The following is a 21,435-nucleotide window of genomic DNA, read 5'->3' on the forward strand; positions in this document are numbered from 1 at the left end:
CCACAGTCACAGCCACAGACACAGACACAGACACAGACACAGTCACAGCCACAGCCACAGCCACAGTCACAGCCACAGTCACAGCCACAGTCACAGCCACGGTCACAGCCACGGTCACGGTCACAGCCACAGTCACAGCCATAGCCACAGCCACTGTCACAGACACAGCACAGCCACGGTCACAGCCACAGCCACGGTCATAGCCACTGTCACAGCCACAGTCACAGCCACAGCCACAGCCACAGCCACTGTCACAGCCATAGCCACAGTACAGCCACTTGGCCCTACATTTCCTATTCCCCCCAGGGCTGCCTCTCATGCCACCAGTGCCTAACACAATTTGACAAAGCTAAGACCTGTCTGCTCTTCCCCAGAACCTCTTGCCTACACACACACACACACACACACACACACACACACACACACACACACACACTTTACATAGACATGTATGTATAAAGGACATCTAGACTGCTAAGCATCAGCCTGACTCCATACACAACTCACAGGATCACTCACTGTGTCCTTTGCTGCCAGTGATCCCACCCGTTCCCCATCATAACTTAAAGTCCCTTGTAGCCAGCCGTAGATGTGACACTGAATAGCCTGCCTACCTGCCTCAGCACTGACAGCCCTCTCCCAGCATTCCTGACACTCCTTCCCCCACCTCACTGCTCCAAAAGGCGGTGGCCCCTTCCCCACCCCACCCCCCTCTGCTGGGACAGACACCTTATCCCACAGGAATGGGCTTCTAAATCAGCTGTGGTGCCCACACCTGCCTCCAGGATCCCATGAGGCGTTACAGGTCTCCAGAAAAGCTGTAAAGGCCAGGCTGAGCTGCCCTGTCCAGGCCTGTAGCTAGAGTTTTCCTGCCTTGCCCACAGTCAGGACAAATCTTTGTCACCTGCCAGTCCCATGGCCCTCAGACCCGACCAAGTAAACACAGAGACTTATATTGCTTACAAACTGTATGGCCGTGGCAGGTTTTAGCTAACTGTTCTAATATCTTAAAGTAACCCATTTCTATAAATCTATACCTTGCCACGTGGCTCATGGCTTACTGGTGTCTTTACATGCTGCTTGTCCTGGCGGTGTCTGGCAGTGCCTCCTTCCACCTTCCTGTTCTTTCTTTTCTCCTCTCTGTTAGTCCCGCCTATACTTCCTGCCTAGCCACTGGCCAATCAGTGTTTTATTTATTGACCAATCACAGCAACAGATTTGACATACAGACCATCCCACAGCACAGGCCCTCACCACTGTCATGTCCGCTTCAACCTGGCAGCACCCTGAGACCTGTCCCAGGAGCCCAGGGAACTGCTTCTTCCGGCAACTCTGACCTCCACTTTTTGTTATTGTTACTGTTTTGTTCTTTTGAGTCAGGGTCTCACTGTATAGCTCTGGCTGGTCTGGAACTTGCTATGTAGACCAGGCTGCCCTCGAATTCACAAAGATCCAAATGTCTCTGTGCTGGGATTAAAAGCATGCTCCCCCAAGCCCCAGCACTTACCTCTATTTATTCCTCTTCTCTGGTCCCTTCTTGGGGACTCCCATAGGTGGCTCCTCTGAGCACAGGTGGGAACTATGACCACTCAGCCCCAAGAGAGGAAGCCTCCTCACTGTTGCTGAGAGAAACGAGGATGGGAGACTGGGTGGCAGTGCCCAAAAGCTACAAAGAGGCCAGGGAAAGCAGCTCCAGGCTCACCCCTGTCTGGGAAGCTATCAGTAACCCGGGTCTATGGAATTCGGGAGATGGCTGAAGGTGCCTTCCCCAGGGGAGAGGCATGGGGTTTCTCCAGCACATTTCAAACTATGCCTCAGGGGTGCTCCAACTGGGGGCGCAAGGCAGACAGCATTGGAGACGTGCCCTCCCCCTCCCTCCCAGAACACCATGCAACATTCCACATCTAATGTCCAATGTGCCCCCTGCGTATGGACCAGATGACCTGCCACTGCAGTCCAGGATCCATGGGGTCGTCTCGTCTAGCAGATGGCATCTTATCTCAGAGATGCTACTCAGGTGGCAGGAGGTGTACCAGGAGCCGCAAAGCTGAATCCCATTCCCATGGCAACCTTCCACACCCTGGCCTTCTCCAAAAACAAGGAATGGCCCCAGACCTAGCGCATGGCACAGGCTCAGGCAGCCACCCAGACCTGCAATCCCATGGAGGTCTCCAGGGCCAGGACTTGGGTACCGTAGGGAAACAGTCCAGCTAGAGGACAGTGAGGTCAGCAGCCTATACCCACTGATGCAGGCCCTTCAGCTGGAAGACAGATGAAGCCTGAAGACGGTCCAGCACTACCTACTGACCAGCATCTGGCTGGCCAAGGGCCTCTCCTCCCCAAACCCACATCAGGACCTCTGGCAAAACCAGAAAAGGGCAGAGAGGAGAGAGGGTGCTGAATGCAGACCATCCAAGGCCTCTCCTGTGCCACCGCCCCCTGTGACCTTACTCTGAGCACCTGAGAGACCCATCACTAACTCTGAATCCCCTGAAATAAAACAAGAAATGCCAGGTGTAAGGAGACTCTTTAATCAAAAAGAACAGACATCAGTAGACAGACACCCGAGCACAGACTCTACTCAGAGTGTGCCTTACTCCCAGGCATCCCCCTCAAGAAGGAGGCCCACGCCTCACCTGCAGGGCAGGTGTCATTGAAGGGCTGACCAATCCCCAGCTCCGGGCCACACTGGACAGAGAGCCATGAGGGATCACACAAGAGACAGGCAGATCTGCAGGTGACTCCTAATGACTCCATTCCTCAGTCCCCAGGCTGTCCTTCCTGTCCAATAGAGGATGTACTCAGTCTCCCAGTCGGAAGGGCTCAGGGTTCCACATCTTCCAGATGACCTTGCCTGCCCTCTCTGCTCAAGTGTACGCAGGGGTCAGGGTCAGGACCTTGGCTGGGGTCAAGGCTGAACGAGACTCGGCCAAGAAATGGCTAGCGACTAGGGAGGCCAGCCTGGGAAGTGTGGGGCTCAGCAACAGACGACGTCCACACTCGGTACACAGACGAACTGGGTCACTTTTCTTCCACCAGCCCACTCGCGTGGTCGGTCTGAGCTCCATCAGGCAGCAGGCTACACAGCAAGGGCCACATCAGCCTGGGCAGGAGGAGTCTGCCATGACCAGGTAGGGTGTGGCCAAAGCAGACCAAACACAGGAAGCGTCCACCAGCCCTCGAAGCTCCGGGCAACATTCTTCCAGCTTCCCCAGGCACGGCCTCCCCTCTGGCGGAACTTCAGAGCAGCTGGTCCGTGCGCTTGCTGCGCCACACCACCAGGCCAGCCATGGCCACGGTCAGCACGACAGGCACTGCGATCAGCGGGATGAGCACTTCGTCTGGGGGATCCTCCCAGTGGGCCCTGTCCACGGTGCAGTTGGAGAAGAACTGCCGGTGGACGCCCGTGATGAAGCTCTGGGCCAGCGGGTTGGGCCAGTAGCAGCCCACGAGAGTGCTCTCCAGCTCAGTGCAATTAGTGAAGCTCTCATAGTACCTGCGGAGGCAGAAGGTAAGACCACAGGTCTCCCAACACCCCTCACACCTGCCCTGCCCCGGGACCTAACAGACAGGCAGGGAATGGTCTGGGCTCCGTCTCGCTTGGCCACCTACCCAAACTGTGGCCTTAGAAGTCACCTCCAACTGGGTCATTATTTGTACCTGTGGGCTTTTCTCCATGTCAGTTCCCTACACCTGTGACCATCACCTGATTCCCTGAAGCTGTAAGCTCCCAGGGCCCATGATGTCTGTTCAGCAACAGGCCTCCCCAACACTGTACAGGTCTCCCCAAAAGACATGGAGCCCGGGCCCACAGCCACAAGGACCTGTAAGGCCCTCATCGTCAGAGCATCCTGAAGGCCTGAGAAAAGAGTCTGCTTGAGGTCAGAGCCAGCTTCCTCCCAACCAAATCAATCTGCTCCCATATGCCAGGTGACCTATGAGGCCCAGCCTCGGCCTGTCTGTCACTGCACAGTTGTGCCCTCTGCCCCATCTGACAGGATGCAAGGGAACTGCTCATATGAACAATCGTGGGAGAGACTCCCAGAGAACCTCCTACGATAGGCCTCATCTATCCTACCAGACTTCCACTGTAGCCAAGGGCAACAGCTTCCAGGATCCAGAGTTCAGCCTGATGTATGTCAGGATTTCCAAGTAGCCCCCTAGTCCAGGAGGCAGGGTGCAGTCCCTGGAGGTGGTGACCTCCCTGCTACTGGGGTCTTGGAGGCCAAGGTCTGCTAAGAGGTTGCGGAGGAAGCTGAGAGGATGGATGTCTGCCTAACGCAGCAGCTCTACCCAGGATAGCACTTTCTCAGGTCTGGTGAGATGAAAGACAAGCACAGGAGAAAGAGGATCCTGGCTCAGTCTCCCACGGGATCAGGGCGAGGGCCACCTCCTCCTTCCTGTGCTGTTCCAGGAAGGAGTCGGGGCTTTCCATTAACAGGAAGGAGCTACTTCCAACAAGCTGCTTCAAAAAAAAAAAATCATTGCAATCTGAATTTCCAGAAGCATCAGAAGAAGGATGGAGAGTGGGATGGAGAGGCGGACGAGCAGGGTCCCTGGTCCTAAGTGTCTACTCCTCCTGGGCAGGGTCCTGGAGCCTATCCATTCAACCAGATCCCTGACTCACACAGGCTGGCTCTCAAAGCCCAAACCACACACCTGTGGCCTCCAAGGTAACCTTCACAAGGGAGACCTAGAAGCAAAGAGGCCCGGAATCCTTGTCCAGTCTCAGAGACCCCACTGGGCTTTACTCTTAATGCAGCCCTGGAGATGCCCAGGTTCTCAGGACATCTGGAACAGGGAGTCATAAACACTCCAGAAAAACCTTTTGCCTCATCTCTGTGTGTGTTGAGAACCACATGCTATGACCCCCACGTTTCCAAGGCCTTTCCACTGAACCGCCCCGAAATACCACCCCCAACAAATGTCCTTGCAGCTCCGTGTGGCTAAGCCAGGCAGCCCCCAGAAGCCCCTACAGCCCAGGGCGGTGTGTAGGCAAAGCTGGGTGAGGACGGTGGGAAGGCTGTGGGTGGATGTCCCTAGGACCAGGAGCAGGAGTGTGAGAGGGGCCAAAGGGTAAGGCTAGGTGAGTGCAAACAGCACAGTGGCTGCGCCCCGTGACCAGCAGGGCACTCACACGATGAACTCGGACAGGTTGCACCACTTCCAGACGTCCACCTTGTGCATCACGTCAGCGAAGGCTTTCCCACAGCGGGGCAACCTCTCCAGCATTCCAGTCTCATTGCAGCCGCACACTTGGGCACACTCACCTGGAGGGAACAACAGGGAGATGCTCCGGGAACTCTGACAATCACAGACCCTGCTCCTGTGCCACCCCAGGCCAGAGCCTTCCCTCAACCCTGACCCTGGGGTAAAACAAGTACGTCTCCACTTGACCACAGCAGCGGCACACGGAGGGAGCCATAGGGAAGCCCTGGGCCGGAGGCCTCCGGAGTGGGCAGAGGTCTTATGGCATATCCGAGAGCCTCCAGCTCCAGCTCAGTGGCCCAGGGTGTCTGCAATGGCCCTGAGAAAGGCTCCGAGATGGTATGGACCTTCCACTCCTGTCAGAACCTGCTCCAGTTCTGGGACTCCTGAGGCTGAGGCCCCATGGGGACTCACGTTCCCAGCAATGAGAGGGTCCATGGAATTCTCAGGCCTGACACTGCTTGTCACCCCAGGATTTCACCACGCCCTACCCTCTACCTCACACCTTCATTCTATATGCATGTTCCTAACAGGGACCAGAAATGTCTTACTTCCCACCAGGCAACGCCATCTTGTTCTCCAGAGCTCACCCACACCATGGCCATCCTGCTTCCAGGTGGCATAACTACGCTGCGTCTAAACTTCCTTCATCTAGCCCCGATTTTGTTCCCATCATATGACCAAGGGAAACATAGCGCTGTGTGGCTTGGCGGGCGGTGTACAGATTCCCTGCCAACTGTATACCGGTGTGTACAACCCTGCTGTGTCCTGAAGAGAGTGGGGGGTGTCTGGGAGGTTTACAGCCCTACTCTATGTGTGTGTCTGTGTGTGGTGTGTGTATGTGTGTGTGTCTGTGTAGTGTGTGTATATGTGTGTCTATGTGTGTGTCTGTGGGTCTGTGTGTGTGTGTATGTGTGTGTGTATGTGTGGGATGTGTGTGTGTGGTGGTATTGTGTTCTCCAAAATATTGTGTAAAATTTATTAAATTTATCTGGGGTCAGAGAACAGACAGCCACTAGATACAAAGGCTAGAAAATGGTGGCACTCACACCTTTAATCCTAGCATTCCAGAGATAGAAATCCCTCTGGATCTCTGTGAGTTCAAGGCCACATTGGAAATAGCCAAGCATGGTGACCACGCCTTTAATCCCAAGAAGCAAGCCTTTAATCCCAGGGAGTGGTGGTAGATAGCAAAAAGATATATAAGGCGCGAGGACCAGAAACTAGAAGCATTTTGGCCTGGTTAAGCATTTGGCTGGTTAAGCATTCAGGCTTTTAAGCAGCAGTTCAGCTGAGAGCCATTGGGATGAGGACACAGAAGCTTCCAGTCTGAGGAAACAGGACCAGCTGAGGAATTGGCAAGGTGAGATAGCTGTGGCTTATTCTGTCTCTCTGATCTACCAGCATTGACCCCAATAACTGGCCTCGGGTTTGATTTTATTAATAAGAACTTTTAAGATTCATGCTACATCTGGCGCCCAACGTTCGTGTTACGAATTCATGAAAAAGTTGTTTGCCTGTGGCCTTGTGAGTCCGAGCTCAGGCCCAAGCTACACTCGGCCAGTGGTGGTGTCGCACACCGGTAGGATTTGCTGAAGGAGACAGAGGCAGGAGGATCCCGAGTTTGAGGCTGGCCTAGGAGGCTTGGGAGAAGCTTTGGCCCAGACTGAACCACCAACAGTGGTGGGACCATGGAAGCAGTGGCTACTGCTCCACATTGCCAGCTCCTTCTCATTGTGTTGGTGACTGCTGTGATGCTGCTACCTGGGACGAAGGGTTCACTGCTGCTGGTTCAGAGAAGAATTGCCAGGACCATCGTGTTACAAGAAAGCATCGGCAAAGGTCAGTTTGGAAAAGTTTGGCAAGACAAATGGTGGGGAGAAATTGTTGTGAAGATTTTCTGTTCTAGGGAAGAATGTTCATGGTTCCGAGAGACAGACATTTATCAGACTATGATTGCTCCAAACCACAGAGGAGGCAAAAAAAAAAAAAAAAAAAAAAAAAAAAAGTCTGCAGGAAACCATGACCATGCCTAACAGTGACTTTGACTTTGAAATCTTCAAAAAGATGACAGGATTCTACAACGATGATTCCACATGGACTATGATAAAGCCATTAAGCCGATTAACACCATGGAAAAATCGACTTTGGACTACAAACTGATCAGAACAATTTCGAGAGGACTAGTTGAGATGATCCAGCCTGACAGACTACTCGAACAAGGACTTGAAACAAGCCCTGAACTTTCCTATTATGCAGAGACTGGACAAATGATACAGGACTTGATGATTAACCCAAAAATTTTCTTTTCAAGATTCCCTAAAGATATCTTCACCCCTAGAAAGCAAAAAGAAAAAGAGAATATAGATATGAGATAGATCATTGAATCTACTCTGAGAAAAAAGATAAAAAGAGAATATAGATATGAGATAGATCATCGAATCTACTCTGAGAAAAAAGATAAAGAAATAATAGGATAAATAGGTAGATCATTGAATCTACACTGAAAAAAAAGGGGAAGATATAAAAATAACAAAAGGTAGACTACTGAATCTATTATGAAAAGAAAAAAGAGAAGATATGGATATAAGATAAAAAGGGAGATTATGGAATCTACTTTTAAAAGGAACTACTTGTTTTAAATAAGATAAGTAATGAACAATTTTTGGTCTGAGTTTATCAGATGTTACTGGATTGGACATTGTTAATATATATAATGGAATTTTTTGTCTGGATCTGTCAAATGTTAATGGACTAGACATTGTTAATGTAATCTTGACTGTATATTGCATATACTTATTGAAGATAGTTTTTCTTGTATTAGTTATAAGCTTTTTTTAATTTTAGACAAAAAGAGAGGAGATGTGGTGGTATTGTGTTCTCCAAAATATTGTGTAAAATTTATTAAATTTATCTGGGGTCAGAGAACAGACAGCCACTAGATACAAAGGCTAGAAAATGGTGGCACTCACACCTTTAATCCTAGCATTCCAGAGATAGAAATCCCTCTGGATCTCTGTGAGTTCAAGGCCACATTGGAAATAGCCAAGCATGGTGACCACGCCTTTAATCCCAAGAAGCAAGCCTTTAATCCCAGGGAGTGGTGGTAGATAGCAAAAAGATATATAAGGCGCGAGGACCAGAAACTAGAAGCATTTTGGCCTGGTTAAGCATTTGGCTGGTTAAGCATTCAGGCTTTTAAGCAGCAGTTCAGCTGAGAGCCATTGGGATGAGGACACAGAAGCTTCCAGTCTGAGGAAACAGGACCAGCTGAGGAATTGGCAAGGTGAGATAGCTGTGGCTTATTCTGTCTCTCTGATCTACCAGCATTGACCCCAATAACTGGCCTCGGGTTTGATTTTATTAATAAGAACTTTTAAGATTCATGCTACATGTGTGTGTCTGTATATGTGTCTGTGTAGGGTGTGTGTGTGTATCTGTGTGTCTATGTGAGTGGTGTGTGTCTGTGTGTGGGGTGTGTGTGTGTGTGTGTGTGTGTGTGCATGTCTGTGTGTGTGATGTTCTGAGTAGGCAACCCTGCTGTCTACATCCTGGGGTAGGGTGTACAACCCAGATCTGTGCCCTAAAAACTAGTGAAGGGCTGGAGGAGACAAGTTCCTGCTTGGAATGGGATAAACTTGGCTATACCAATTATCAGCTCAGCCTCAGTTTCCCCATCTCTAAACAAGGCAAATGTCCACAAGGCTCTTGAGCGGTACCCACAGCAGCCATGTTTAAGATTTACTGCAGATATGGCCAATGCTCACTTGTTTCCCTCACTTAGCAAAATCTGGTGGGAGTAATAGATGCATGGTCTACTCTGAGAGGTCAGCCAAGCCTGTCAGGGTTCCACATTCTCACGTGTGCCGCTCACACTGGGCACTGAGTGCTGCTAATCAAACCACCTAAAGGAACAGCCAGTCCAGACCTAGGCATTTCCTGGTGCAGTGGCCCATCAGATTTCAGAAGGTAAGCCACAGTCCTCTCAGTCCTCACAGAGAGAAGCCCCAAGGGGCCCTAGGTTCACAGACAAGAGTCTGCCCCACCTACGGCAGGAAGCCTGGCAGTGTGGCTCAGGGCAGGCTCTACAGCTCACCTTGTGAATGGCCCCAAGACTACACAATATTCTAGGGACAAGTAAGTAACAAGAGTGAAAGAGGCAAGAATGTGAAGAGTGAGCAGGGGTGAGGCCCTCAGGTGACCTTGGCATTCTCGTGGTAAACGGACCATACACCCGCAGAAAGCAAAGTCGCCTTCCTCCACACCCACAGGGAACGCCAACGCTGCCTGGAAGCCAGAGAACAGGACACAAAAGGATCTCCCAGCTGCCTGGGACCTGGATGCCCAGACTTGGAATGCCTGCTTCCTTCTGTGCTTGTGTGAGGAAGATAGGAAATGTTCCCTGAACCACTGGGGCCTTGCGAGCTCAGGGACCTGAGCACTGCTTCCAGACTGAGCATTAGCTGACCTGTGAGCCATTATGCTCAAGGCAGAATCCTAAAAATCCCAGCTCAAAATAAAATGTCATTCATCCCTAGTGGCCAGCCTGGGACACTGGACAAGACCTTATCTCTGAATGAATGAATGAATGAATGAATGAATGAATGAATGAATGATCAATCAGATCAGCAAGCTGGGGGGAAAAGGAGAACTCAAATTACTAAATTAAGAATGAAAGAGGCATGTGATGCCACACTCCTGTAAATCCAGCACTCAAGAGACAGTGTCAGACAGATCTCTGGGAGTTCTGAGCCAGCCTGGTCTACATAGTGAGCTGCAGGCCACTCAGGGCTACAAAGTGAGATCCTGTCTCAAAAAAAGAAAGAAAGAAAGGAAAGGATGAAAGAGGGGGCGTTGGTACATCACCACCCATTTTCCCAAACAAAAAGGATCATAAGCAAATACTACAAACATCCATGTGATAAGAAACAAAATAAGAAAACCCCCAGTAAGACAGTGTTGTGGGTTAAATAGTGTGGGGAAGGCATGGGTATGGGTATGTTGAAGTCTTGGCTCTTAGCACCTCAGAATGCAACCTTATTTGGAAAACAGGATCTTTGCAGAAGTAGCCAACTTACAACGAGTCCATTTGGGTGGGCCCTAGTCCACGTGAGCAATACTCTCCCAAAAAAGGGACCCTGGGACACAGTGGCAAACACACAGAGGGATGATGAAGTGAAGTCACACCGAGATATGAAGGCAAAGGCAGAGATCGGAACAGCGCCACCACGACGCAAGGAACGCTTGCGGCCACCAGAAGTCAGGCAGAGGCAATGAGAAAACATGTCCCCACTGAGGTTCCAGAACTAAGAGAAACATCTGCTGCTTCCCATCACTTGGTTTATGATTCTTAGTGACAGCTGTAAGACACTATTAAAGATACAAACCTCTGGAACTCACTCAGGAAGAAATGGGGACTCTGAAAAGAACCAGAGTGGGTAATAAGACGGACTGAGAACTAAAACCGTCTGTAAAAATAACCCCAGGCCCAGAGGCTGAACTGGCTAAGTCTACCAAGTGTTTAGAACATTTACAGAAATCATCCACAAACTCTTCAGATAACAGAAGAACAGGAAATCCTGACTTCTCCACTTCCTTACTCATTCTGTGAGGCCAGTTTTACCTTGATAGCAAAAGCCAAAGTCATTCCTAGGAAGAAAGCAATACCTCTTAGGAATACAGATGCAAAAAACCTTCAATAAACACTAGCCATGCAAGTACAGCAACGCACAAAAGTGAATGCACACCATGGCTAAGGGGAGTTTTCCTGGAGACGCAAAGGTGGTTCAACATACAGAAATCAGTGCAGGGTGCCACACTGGCAGAGGGAGGGTGAGGGGACCACGTGGCTCAGAAAAAGCATCTGAAAAAATAAAATGTTGCCGGGCGGTGGAGGCACAGGCCTTTAATCCCAGCATTCAAGAGGGAGAACCAGGCAGATCTCTGTGAGTTCAAGGCCAGCCTGCTCCATAGAGTGACATCCAGGACTGGCACCCAAACTACACAGAGAAACCCTGTATCGAAAAAAAACAAAAAGAAAAAAGAAAATGTCCTTTGGCATTCAAATAAATAAATAAATAAATCTGAAAAAGAGAACACCCTTAGCACACTAAAGGCCATCCAGGAAAATCTCAGCATTAATACCATACTCAGTGGTAAATGGCTGAAACATTTTCTCCTGAGACCAGGAAAGGACAAAGATGTCTGTTTTCAGCACTTCTAGCCAACACAGAACTGGAAGTACAATCCAGAGCAGTGGGCGGGAAAGAGACAAAAGATCCAGATTGGAAAGGGAGACAGGAAAGTATCTGAACTCACAAACGTCATGATCTTCTACGCAGAAAGCTCCAAAGGTGCCATGCAAGAACTGAGAGCGTGACTCCGCCAGCTCTGCACAGCAGCGGGGACAAACCGACACACAAGCGAAGGAACTGGGCTGCAGGCACAGCTCAGCAGTTAAGAGCACGGGCTGCTCTTGTGGGGGATCTGGGTTTGGTTCCCAGCACCTACAGGTGGCTCACAAGCATTACAACTCCAGTTCTAGGAGATCCAATACCCTCTTCTGGCCTCTCTGGGTATCCTACCTGCCCGTGATGCACATATACACATACAGGCAAAGCAGTCATACACATAAAAATAATAATAGATCTTCTAAAGGTATTAATAAAAAATCCAAAAATAAAGGAAATAATTTTGATAATAATACAGTCAAAAAGAATTAAATTCTTGGCACTCAATTTACCAATCAAGGCCAAAACCTGTACTCTGAACACTATAAAACATAGGATCTATATAAATGGAAAGATAAGCCATGTGCATCAGTTGGAGTATTTGATATTATTAAGATGTTAATACTGGGCTAAAGAGATGGTTCAGCCAGTAAAGGCTAGGCTCACAACCAAACATCAAGATGTCAGCTATTGCCATGGCTACTGTTGATTTCACCATGACAAGATCTAGACCCATCCATGAGAAAAGCCTCTGGGCACACTTGTGATGGATTTTCTTCATTATGTTAACTGACATGAGAATTCCCATCTTAAATGTGGGTGGCACCTTCTGGTGGAGGACCAGATAGCAGAAAACCCTAGGGAAGGAGCGGTTTGTTTTCGCCTGCTTGCCTTTGCCTCTGACTGGCTGATCTCTCTGCTCTATGCCCACTGCCCCTGCTGCCGGCACCCTTCACTGCCATCAGAACTGAGGTTCTTCAGCCTTCTAACTCGAACTGAAAACCACAGCTCTCCAGGAATCATCCAGTGCCCGACTGGGCAGCTGCCGGGTTCTCGGCATCTCCAGCATCGACGGTTGGACTGCCCAGACCTTATCCTGAAAGCCGATCTAATAAATCTCCCCTTTAATATACACTCATCCAACCAACTTAATATATATTCATACAATTTGTTCCTCTTGAGAACCCTGACTAATTCGGTTACCTGAAAATGCTCTAGAGAGCCAATCAATTACTCGAAAGATCACACAAGTCCCCTGCAGTAACTGATGAACTGACCTTCAAGTTCTACAAAGTGGCAGCTGGGCGTGGTGGGACACAGCTGTGATCCCAGCACTTGGAAGGTAGAGGCAGGAAGATTGGGGCTCAAGGTCATCTTCAGCTGCATCAAGAGTTCAAGGCCAGCCAAAAACAGACTGGGAAGATGGGTCAGCAAAGTGCTTCCGGAGCCTCATGAAGACCCCTTCAGATCCTCAGACCCTCAGCACCAACTTTAGAAAAAGAAAGAAAGGAAAAGGCAGGCGGCTGGAGGGACGCCTCAAGAGCTCAACAGCCAGAAGCACATGCTGCTCTTGCGGAGGACCTGAGTTCAGTTCCCAAGCACCCATGCCAGGTAGCTCGCAACCGCCCGCAACTCCAGATCCTGCCGTTACAATGCCCTCTCCAGGCCCCTGCACATACACACATACACGCACATCCATACAAGATAAATCTTTAAGAAATAAAAAAAAAAAAAAACAAAGCATCACAGTGCCTTGTACCTACGACCCAAGACTTGGGGGACGTGGACACAGGAAGATCCCTCCGCCTTGCCGGCCAGTCGGTCTCACTGAATTGGTTCAAGGAGAAATCCTTTCTCAACAAGGAAGGCAGAGAAGCAATCAAGGAAGACAGCCAGCGTTAACCTCTGGCTTCCATATATTCCTGCGCACACACCCAAGAAAGGAAAAGGAGGAGAAGAAAAGAAGAAATGTAGGCCAGGCAAGATGTTTCAGCTGGTAGAGGATCTGGCAACAAACATGAGGACCGAGTTTGGATCTTCAGCACCCACAGAAAAGTCTAGATGGGAAGCCAGGTGTGGTGGCGAGGGCCTTTCATCCCAGCACTTGGGAGATAATGGCAGGCAGGTCTCTGTGAGTTCAAGGCCAGTCTGGTCTACATAGTGAGTTCCAGGACTGCCAGAGTTATTTAGAAAGAACCTTTTTTTTTTTTTTTTTTTTTTTTTTTTTTTGAGACAGACTTTCTCTGTAGTTTTGGTGCCTGTCCTGGAACTCACTCTGTAGATCAGGCTGGCCTCGAACTCACAGAGATCCGCCTGCCTCTGCATCCCGAGTGCTGGGATTAAAGGTGTGTGCCACCACCGCCTGGTGAAAGAGCTTATCTTTAAAAAAAAAAAAAAAAAAAAAAACTTGGCATGGCACTGTGCCCTGTAACCCTCCCCCTGGAGCTGGGAAATGGCTGGACATGGCTGGCCAACCAGTCAGGCAAATGGTTATCTCTGGTTTCAGTGAGAGACCATGCCTCAGACAGACAAGGTAGAGGGGTGGAGAGACGACTTAGCAGTTAACACTAGCTGTTCCAGAGGACCCTGGCTCGATTCCCAGGGCCCACATAGTGGCTCACAACCCTCTGTAATTCTAGGTCCAGAAGTTCTATTGCATAAGGTATACTTTGCAACAAAATGCGTCTCCAGAGATGAATAGGACCTTTAACAACAATCCTGGTTGGTTTTTGTTGTTGTTGTTGTTTGTTTGTTTGTTTGTTTTGTTTTTTGTCAACTTGGCACAAGCCAAGGTCATCTGGGAAGAGGAAACCGCCACTGAGAAAATACCTCCATTAGACTGGTGTGCAGGGCATTTTTGTGATTGATTGTTGATATGGGAGGGCTCAGCCTGCTGTGGGTGACGCAGGAGGTGGCCCTGGGTTATATAAGAAAGCAAACTTTATATATATATGCATCCCTCCATGGTCTCTGCCTCAGTTTCTGCCTCCAGGTTTCTGTGTTGAGGTCTTGTCCTGAGTTCCCTTCATGATGGACTGTGATAGAGACAAGAAAGGCATACAAATCCTTCCCTCCCCAAGAGCTTTTTGGTCACAGCGCTTTATCGCAGCAATAGAAACCTAGCTAAGACAACAGTAAAGGACTCGATTCAACAAAAGGATACAACCTTCTGCAGCATTCTTGGCTTACTAACATAAACACGCCAAAACCGAAAAGAGAGACAAGGCAAAAATAACAAATCCACAATTATGTTTGGGAGAATCTGATGCCTTTCTCTTAATAATTTAAAGAAGAAATAGATTTGTATAAAGATTTTATTTTATTTATGTGTATGTGTGTCTATATAAGCATATACCACATGTGTGTGTCTATATGAGCATATGCCACATGTGTGTGTCTATATGAGCATATACCACATGTGTGTGTCTATATGAGCATATACCACATGTGTGTGTCTATATGAGCATATACCACATGTGTGTGTCTATATGAGCATATGCCACATGTGTGTGTCTATATGAGCATATACCACATGTGTGTGTCTATATGAGCATATGCCACATGTGTCTAGGTGCCCTCAGAGGCCAAAAGCAGGTCTCAGATCCTCTGAGGCCGGAGCTCCAGGGGTTTGGAGCTGCCCTGATGTGGGTGCTGGAAATGGAATTCGGGTCTTCTGGAGGAGCAGGAAGTGCTGTTAACTTTTAACTGTCGGGCCATCTCTCTGGTTTGGAGGTGGGATGGTCAGGAAGACTTTGGAAAGTTCTGGTGTTTTCGTGGGTGTCCGCTTACAAAGTCTCCTTTAAGATTTGATGCCACTGGGGCCCAGCTTCCTGTTCGTCTCTGCTCCCACAGACTCCAGCTGCTCCCAACGGTAAAGCCCCCTCCCTCCAGGGCCCTGAGGCTGCAGGACATTCCCTTCACTTCTGTCCCCTCTGTGCATCTCAGGGTGCTGGCACCAAGTTCTACTTTAGAGCTCTAAGCTCTGAAGTGCTTTGAAGGAAACAGTTACTACAAAGTGCCTTCGTTTGCTTATCTGTTGCTGTGGTAAACACTTCAAAACCCACTTAGAGAAGGAGATGGTTTATCTTCGCTCACAGGTTCATCATCAAGGGAACCCTAGGCAGGAAGGAAGCTGGAGGGATCATGGGGGAAAGCTGCCTGTGGCTAGCTCCCCCTGGCTTGCTAAACTACCTCGCTAGTACAACCGAGGCCCTCCTGCCTAAGGGTGTCACCGCTCACAGTGGACGAGGTCCTCCTACATCAGTTAGCAATCAAGAAAATGTCCCCACAGATGTGCCCACAGGCCAACCTGATGGAAGCCATTTGCTCCGTGGAGTTTCTTCTTCCCAGGTATGTCACGCCGGCAACCAAGATTAGCCATCACGTAAAACCTTCTGAAGGCAAGGCAAAGATATTCCTCCCTGACCTAAGTGGGGGCCACCATAATGAGCCCCTCATAAAAACAGAGATTTGGGGCTCTAAGCCCAACCCTTCTGGATAATTCTATCTGTCAGGGTAAACAGATGATCTAGAACAGAACAGTTGACTGAGCACCCAGGCCACAGCCCAGGCCACAGCCCAGGCCACAGCCCAGGCCACAGCCCAGGCCACAGCCCAGGCCTACTGCATGGGTGAGCTGAGAGGACTCAGGAGTCCCCGTTTGCTAAAATCCCTTAAGTGTGTGCTCCAGTGCACACACCAGGCTGAGAATGAACAACGGACAATGCACATGCACTCAGGTGTGCAGGCCCATGGCCCAGAGGCCTCGGGCAATGCTCATCCTCCTCCAGCACACTTGGAGGACTGTAACCTCCGACAAGCCCCAGAAGCTGCCCCATCTGCAGGTCTGAGGGCCAAGCTCCAGGTGTAAGGCATAAAGCAGTGGGCAGCACAGCTCTGCCTGTTCACTTAGGCCTGGATACATTTGATCGTTGGGCCTCGGTGTCTCTGGACCCCACTGTTCCCCACTTCAGCATCCAAACCTTCACCTTCCTCAGTCTACTGATCTCAAGAAAGCATCATTCCTCTTGCCCCCTCCAGTTAAATGATGGGGAGACCAAGGCCCCAAAGTAAAGCTGCTTACCCAGGACCAAACACAGAGTGGGCATCTGATCTAGGGACATCTAAGTGCCATCTGTCCTCTGCTCAGCTGCACATGCCCAGCCTGTTAGTGTAAAGCTATGGAAGCAGCCCTGGTCCATGACAAGACAGGCCCTTAGGGACTGTACGCAGGCGGGTGATGGTAAAGACACACTAAGCTCCTCTCTCCCGCAGACCTCCTTATTCCACAGCATCCTGCATCTGACAGACAGGCTCCCAAGCCTGGGCTCTGCAAGTCCACTTGACGCTTACCACATCCAGCTCTTGTCTTCATTCCTGGATCTGGCTTTGGTCAGTCCCTCGTGGTATCCTCTCAGTACATTAACACAGGTCCTGACCTCCACCCAACGTCTGAAGAGATGTCAGCCAGGCAAATCCCACCAGTCACACGCGCTGGTAACCCCACGTGCCGCTCTTGGCCCTCCTAGACCTGGACGTAAAACAGCCCCCTCAGCCTGCCCTGAGAACCAGCTATCAGACCGCCAAGGCCTCCTCCCTTCCCCCTCCCCAAGCTCCTCTTTTTCTCTTCCGCCCCTTGGACCTCTTCCCTCTCTGTGTGCCTTTCCTTCCTCCCCGCCATCACACACACACACACACACACACACACACACACACACACACACACACACACACAGTCTGGTCAGAACAGGCTTGTTCAGCCCTTCTGTTGTGGCTTTACCATCCTCAGCCAGGCGGACCCAACTACCTAAAAAGAAGGGGTGGAGAGTCTCTCCCAGCCCTGCCTTGAATCTCTCTGTGCCCCAGTTTTCCACATGTTCCGGCATTTTGATGTGCCCCCACAAGCTTTACATACCCCAGAACTGCCATGTGCCCCAGAAATTCCACACAGCCAGAACCTCTGTGTGTCCTAGATTTCTCTGTATCTCAGAATCTCTATGCTCTATAACATTCCCATGCTCCAGAATCTCCACACAGCCCAAAATGCCCATGTGCCCCAGATCTCTGAAAATTCCAGTATCTCCAAAGACCCCCCAGAATTACAGGGAACTCTAGGACCTTTGCCTGTTCCCAAAATCCTTGTTTGTCCCTGAACCCCTCTGGGCTGTGCAGGTAGGTGTAAGGTCAGCCTCAGGTGACCTGCTGACGTAACTCCCCCACCTCAGGGCTCTGGGCCCACCCTAGACAGGCACCTGTGGGTCATAGTCAGTGCCCTCCCAAGGGACCCCAGTCTGTCCATTTCTGATGCATACAGAGCTTAAAAGGGCTTCCAGCAAGGCCCGACAACCCACCCAAACACACCAACCCCCAGAATGCCCCAAAAGTGGATCACTGCCACTCAAACTATCAGCTAATCTCTGAAGTTCTCAGGGACTGAATCGAAGTAGGAATCTGTTCTGGATGGTTCCATTAGGAAACAAAGAACATTTAGACCTGTGCGCCTTTTGTCTCAGTGACTTCCAGATGCTGAGAGATGACAAAGAGCCGAGCAGATGCATTTCCTAGAGAAAGGCCTTTTGTTGCCGCTCATCTGGAAATGAAACCAAAGCACTCTCGTCCTCCATGGAATGGGCACAGCCAGACTGGGGCCCAGAGGCCATGGTCAGCGGGGAGGGGGAGGGGGGCGGCTGCGGTTTCTGGGCAGTTCTGTCCCCATGCGTATGCTCGGGGCAGTCCTCTCCTTATCCCTCCACCTCCATTTCCTTATCTCTAGTGGGAGTGGGCCAAATGACCTCCGAGGCAGCTCCAGTACCGAAAACCCTATGGCTGTGTCTAACAAACCACCTCCTTCAAGACCGTAAGTGCCCAGCACCGCTTGGACCTACTCGGCTCAAGATCAGTGTGACAGATGACGGCACACTGACAGGGCACCATTACTTTAACTCATGATAAAAATTGCGGCACCAAGGGCTGGAGAGATGGCTCAGTGGTTAAGAGCACTGGCTGCTCTTCCAGAGGTCCTGAGTTCAATTCCCAGCACCCACACAGCAGCTCACAACTATCTGTAATTCCAGTTCCAGGGAATCTGACACCTTCTCACCAATGCACAAAATAAAGTTTAAAAAAAAAATGAGCCAATAAAGGCATTTTTTTTAAAAAATGGCACTACATTCATATTCATGGACACACACATGTGCACATACAAATCCCGGGGTGCTTGCTGTGACAGCGCATGTGCCAGGCTCATCCCCTGCTTTACCATGAGCATTTCGGCTCCACGGCACAGAGTGATGGGCCTGAACTGAGTCAAATCAACCAACACAGCAGTACTCCACAGCTGCACTCGGGCTGTGGTTAGGGAAACTGAGGCCAAGAGCCAATAAGTGGACACCTGCTGGACACCTCGTGCCAGAACCCTGATCAAAGGTATTCCTGTGAAATTCTTTAGAATCTCAAGGAAGCCCCACAGGCCGAGACCTTTCTTGTTTGGAAATGATGGCTCTTCTGATGCTGCTGTCTGTGGTGACCAGGCCCCGACTCCGCAACCTAAACACAGTTCCAGACATCAAGGTGTCGGCAGATCACAGATGGAGCTCAGCTCCTCCCCTCCAGAAGGTAGACAGAGCTCAGACCCCACCTTGACGGGACTGCATGTGATAGTACAGGCTTCACCTCTGACCCTTGGTCTGGCCAGACTCACACCAGCCAGGTGTGTGAGAAGGCTGAACCTGATCTGCCACTGAGCAGCCTGGCCCCTGGATGAGGAGAACAGTGGGAACAAAGCAAGAGAGGATGGTGGCCCTTAGGGACGGTGACCCTGGGAGACCAAGACTAACTGATGAGGATTTCACGTGGCTTCTGTCTATGGCGCTTCCCAATTCCACACTGGAAGCAGTCGGGACAGAGACAGTTTCCTTCCAAATAAACTCGGGACCTTCTTTCCTCTAGACACCAAAATCCCCATCAGAGGAGCCTTGCATCAGAGGCTTGCCGAAATCCCAAAACAGCACATGACTTCTGGAGGTGGCCACAGTCCCAGCCCTTCACCGCAAAACTCCACCCCAGCCTAGGCACCCCCTCTAGAACACAAAGCACGGCCCCCTCTGTACACAGAGACCCCCTCTGTACACAGAGACCTCTTCAAAGGGAGAGACCTAATTGCTGAGTCTGTCCCATCTTTGTCCCAACTCCCAAACCACATCCCAAGTCATCCACACTGAGAAGGAGGCTGCAAACAGGTCCAACTTCACCTTACAGCCAAGGAGGCTGAGCCCGGGGGAAACATCCCAGAGGACCCAGAGGCCATGGCCCTGGAGGACAGGCCCCACACACCCTCCTGACAACAGCTTCCTTCCAGCCCTGGTCAGGTACTGGGCTTGCCTGGCCCCTCCAGAACACAGCAAACTCTCCCACCAAAGCCCTTACAGGCACGCAGGCACACAGGCACACACATGCCCATACAGGCACACAAACACAATCATGCACATTCAGGGCACAGACACATACATATATTTGTGCACACAAGCGTACACACATACATGTACATGTACCCTCTTTTTTCGTTTGGTTTGGTTTTGGTTTTGGTTTTGGTTTTTTTCCGAGACAGGGTTTCCCTGTGTGGTGGTGGCTGTCCTCTGTAGACCAGGCTGGCCTCAAACTCACAAAGATCTGCCTGCCTCTGCCTCCCTAGTGCTGGGATTAAAGGTGTGCACCATCACCTGGCAAAATGTACCCTCTTATTTAGCTTTGGATAATTTCTTCTGTAAAATACTTCATTTTTTTCTTTTTTAGTATTTCTTTTTTAATAATATTTTTATTCTTTGAATTTTCATATATACATATATACCATGTATTTGGATCATATCCACCCTACTTCCTCCATCATGCTCCCCACAGGCTCCCTCAACATTTCTCCCCACCAACTTTATGCCCTCCCCACCCCTTTCAAGACAAGCTTAATATTTATCCCATTTCTCTTTTGTTGAGAGCAATGTTTCTTCCTGAGTCCTGTTTTCTCACTGGCAGAGGATCAGAAATTTTAACCACCCGGACCTGTGTGCCCTATGAGCAGGGCAGAATGGGAGGCTCACTACCTCACGAGAGACCCTTCCCTAGGCACCAGGACATCACAGCCCCGCAGGGGACCTTGTGCATCCCTCGCGGTCCAAGGCCATTTCCCTCGGCTCCTCCACCGGTGGAGGAGTCATGAGGACCCTCAGCAAAACCTACAGGGCTGCGGGGCTGCACTGGAGTCAGCGTGCGTCCTTTCCAAACTCTGGTAAAGAGGAAAGCTCAGCCTAGGCTCGACGCGGGAAGATGAGAGTCCTCGTGGGTCCCAAGGTCCCGAGGGGATAGAGTGCCCCCAAGCCAGATGCCTCCTTACCACAAAGCAGCAGTAACAGGGGTAGAAGGTGCAGCGGCCGCGCGGGGGTCTCCATGGCCAACTAGGATGCTTCAGGCTTGCAGCAACACGCAGAGGTAGGAAGCTTGGGGCGGGGCCGGGGCGGGGTGGGGCGGGGCTTCAGAGAGACTCCATCCTAGGCCACGCCTCCACCCGCCCCTGACTCCCTCGGAATCCAGACGTAGCCTAGAATCCTCAGCCTTCCTCTGGAGGGGCATGTGGTGGGGACAGATGCGTGTGGGGCGCGTGGGGTCTGGACTGGAACGGAGGAAGAAAGAGTGGAGTCGGGCTGGGAGACCGAGTCCGGGGTGAAGGGACTAGGGAAGGGGTTCTGACCAGAAGACTGCAGTTTCAGCTGGAGATGAACTGGGTTCAGGCCTTAGAGTCAAATTGGGGAGCAAGCTGGGGAAATGATGGGATGCAGCACAGATTGAGAGAAGGGGACCTGACAAAAGATAGACAAGAGGCTGGATTTTGAGAAACCTGGGGTTCAGTCTTGCAGGGAGGAGGCCAGTGTCCCTGTGGGACCCCTGTAAGAGAAGCACATAAATTTAAGCAGAGACAAGTTTGAGAGGCCTGTCTCAAGGGACGGGGAAG

The 21,435-nt window shown here is 50.5% G+C and overlaps 1 protein-coding gene across 1 annotated transcript; it reads right to left on the reverse strand.

Annotated features, from left to right (window-relative positions):
- Window positions 1-2,510: 2,510 nt before the first annotated feature.
- Ramp3 (receptor activity modifying protein 3) lies at window positions 2,511-20,929 on the reverse strand. Its single transcript, XM_028870542.2, has 3 exons — window positions 20,821-20,929; window positions 5,138-5,270; window positions 2,511-3,496 (listed from the first exon to the last, which is right to left on the reverse strand). Exons 1-3 carry the CDS (start codon window positions 20,873-20,875, stop codon window positions 3,241-3,243), a joined length of 444 nt encoding a protein of 147 aa, XP_028726375.1. The 5' UTR covers window positions 20,876-20,929; the 3' UTR covers window positions 2,511-3,240.
- Between the last annotated feature and the right edge of the window lie 506 nt (window positions 20,930-21,435).

Source organism: Peromyscus leucopus, chromosome 10, assembly GCF_004664715.2.
Source record: "Peromyscus leucopus breed LL Stock chromosome 10, UCI_PerLeu_2.1, whole genome shotgun sequence".
Taxonomy (NCBI): domain Eukaryota; kingdom Metazoa; phylum Chordata; class Mammalia; order Rodentia; family Cricetidae; genus Peromyscus; species Peromyscus leucopus.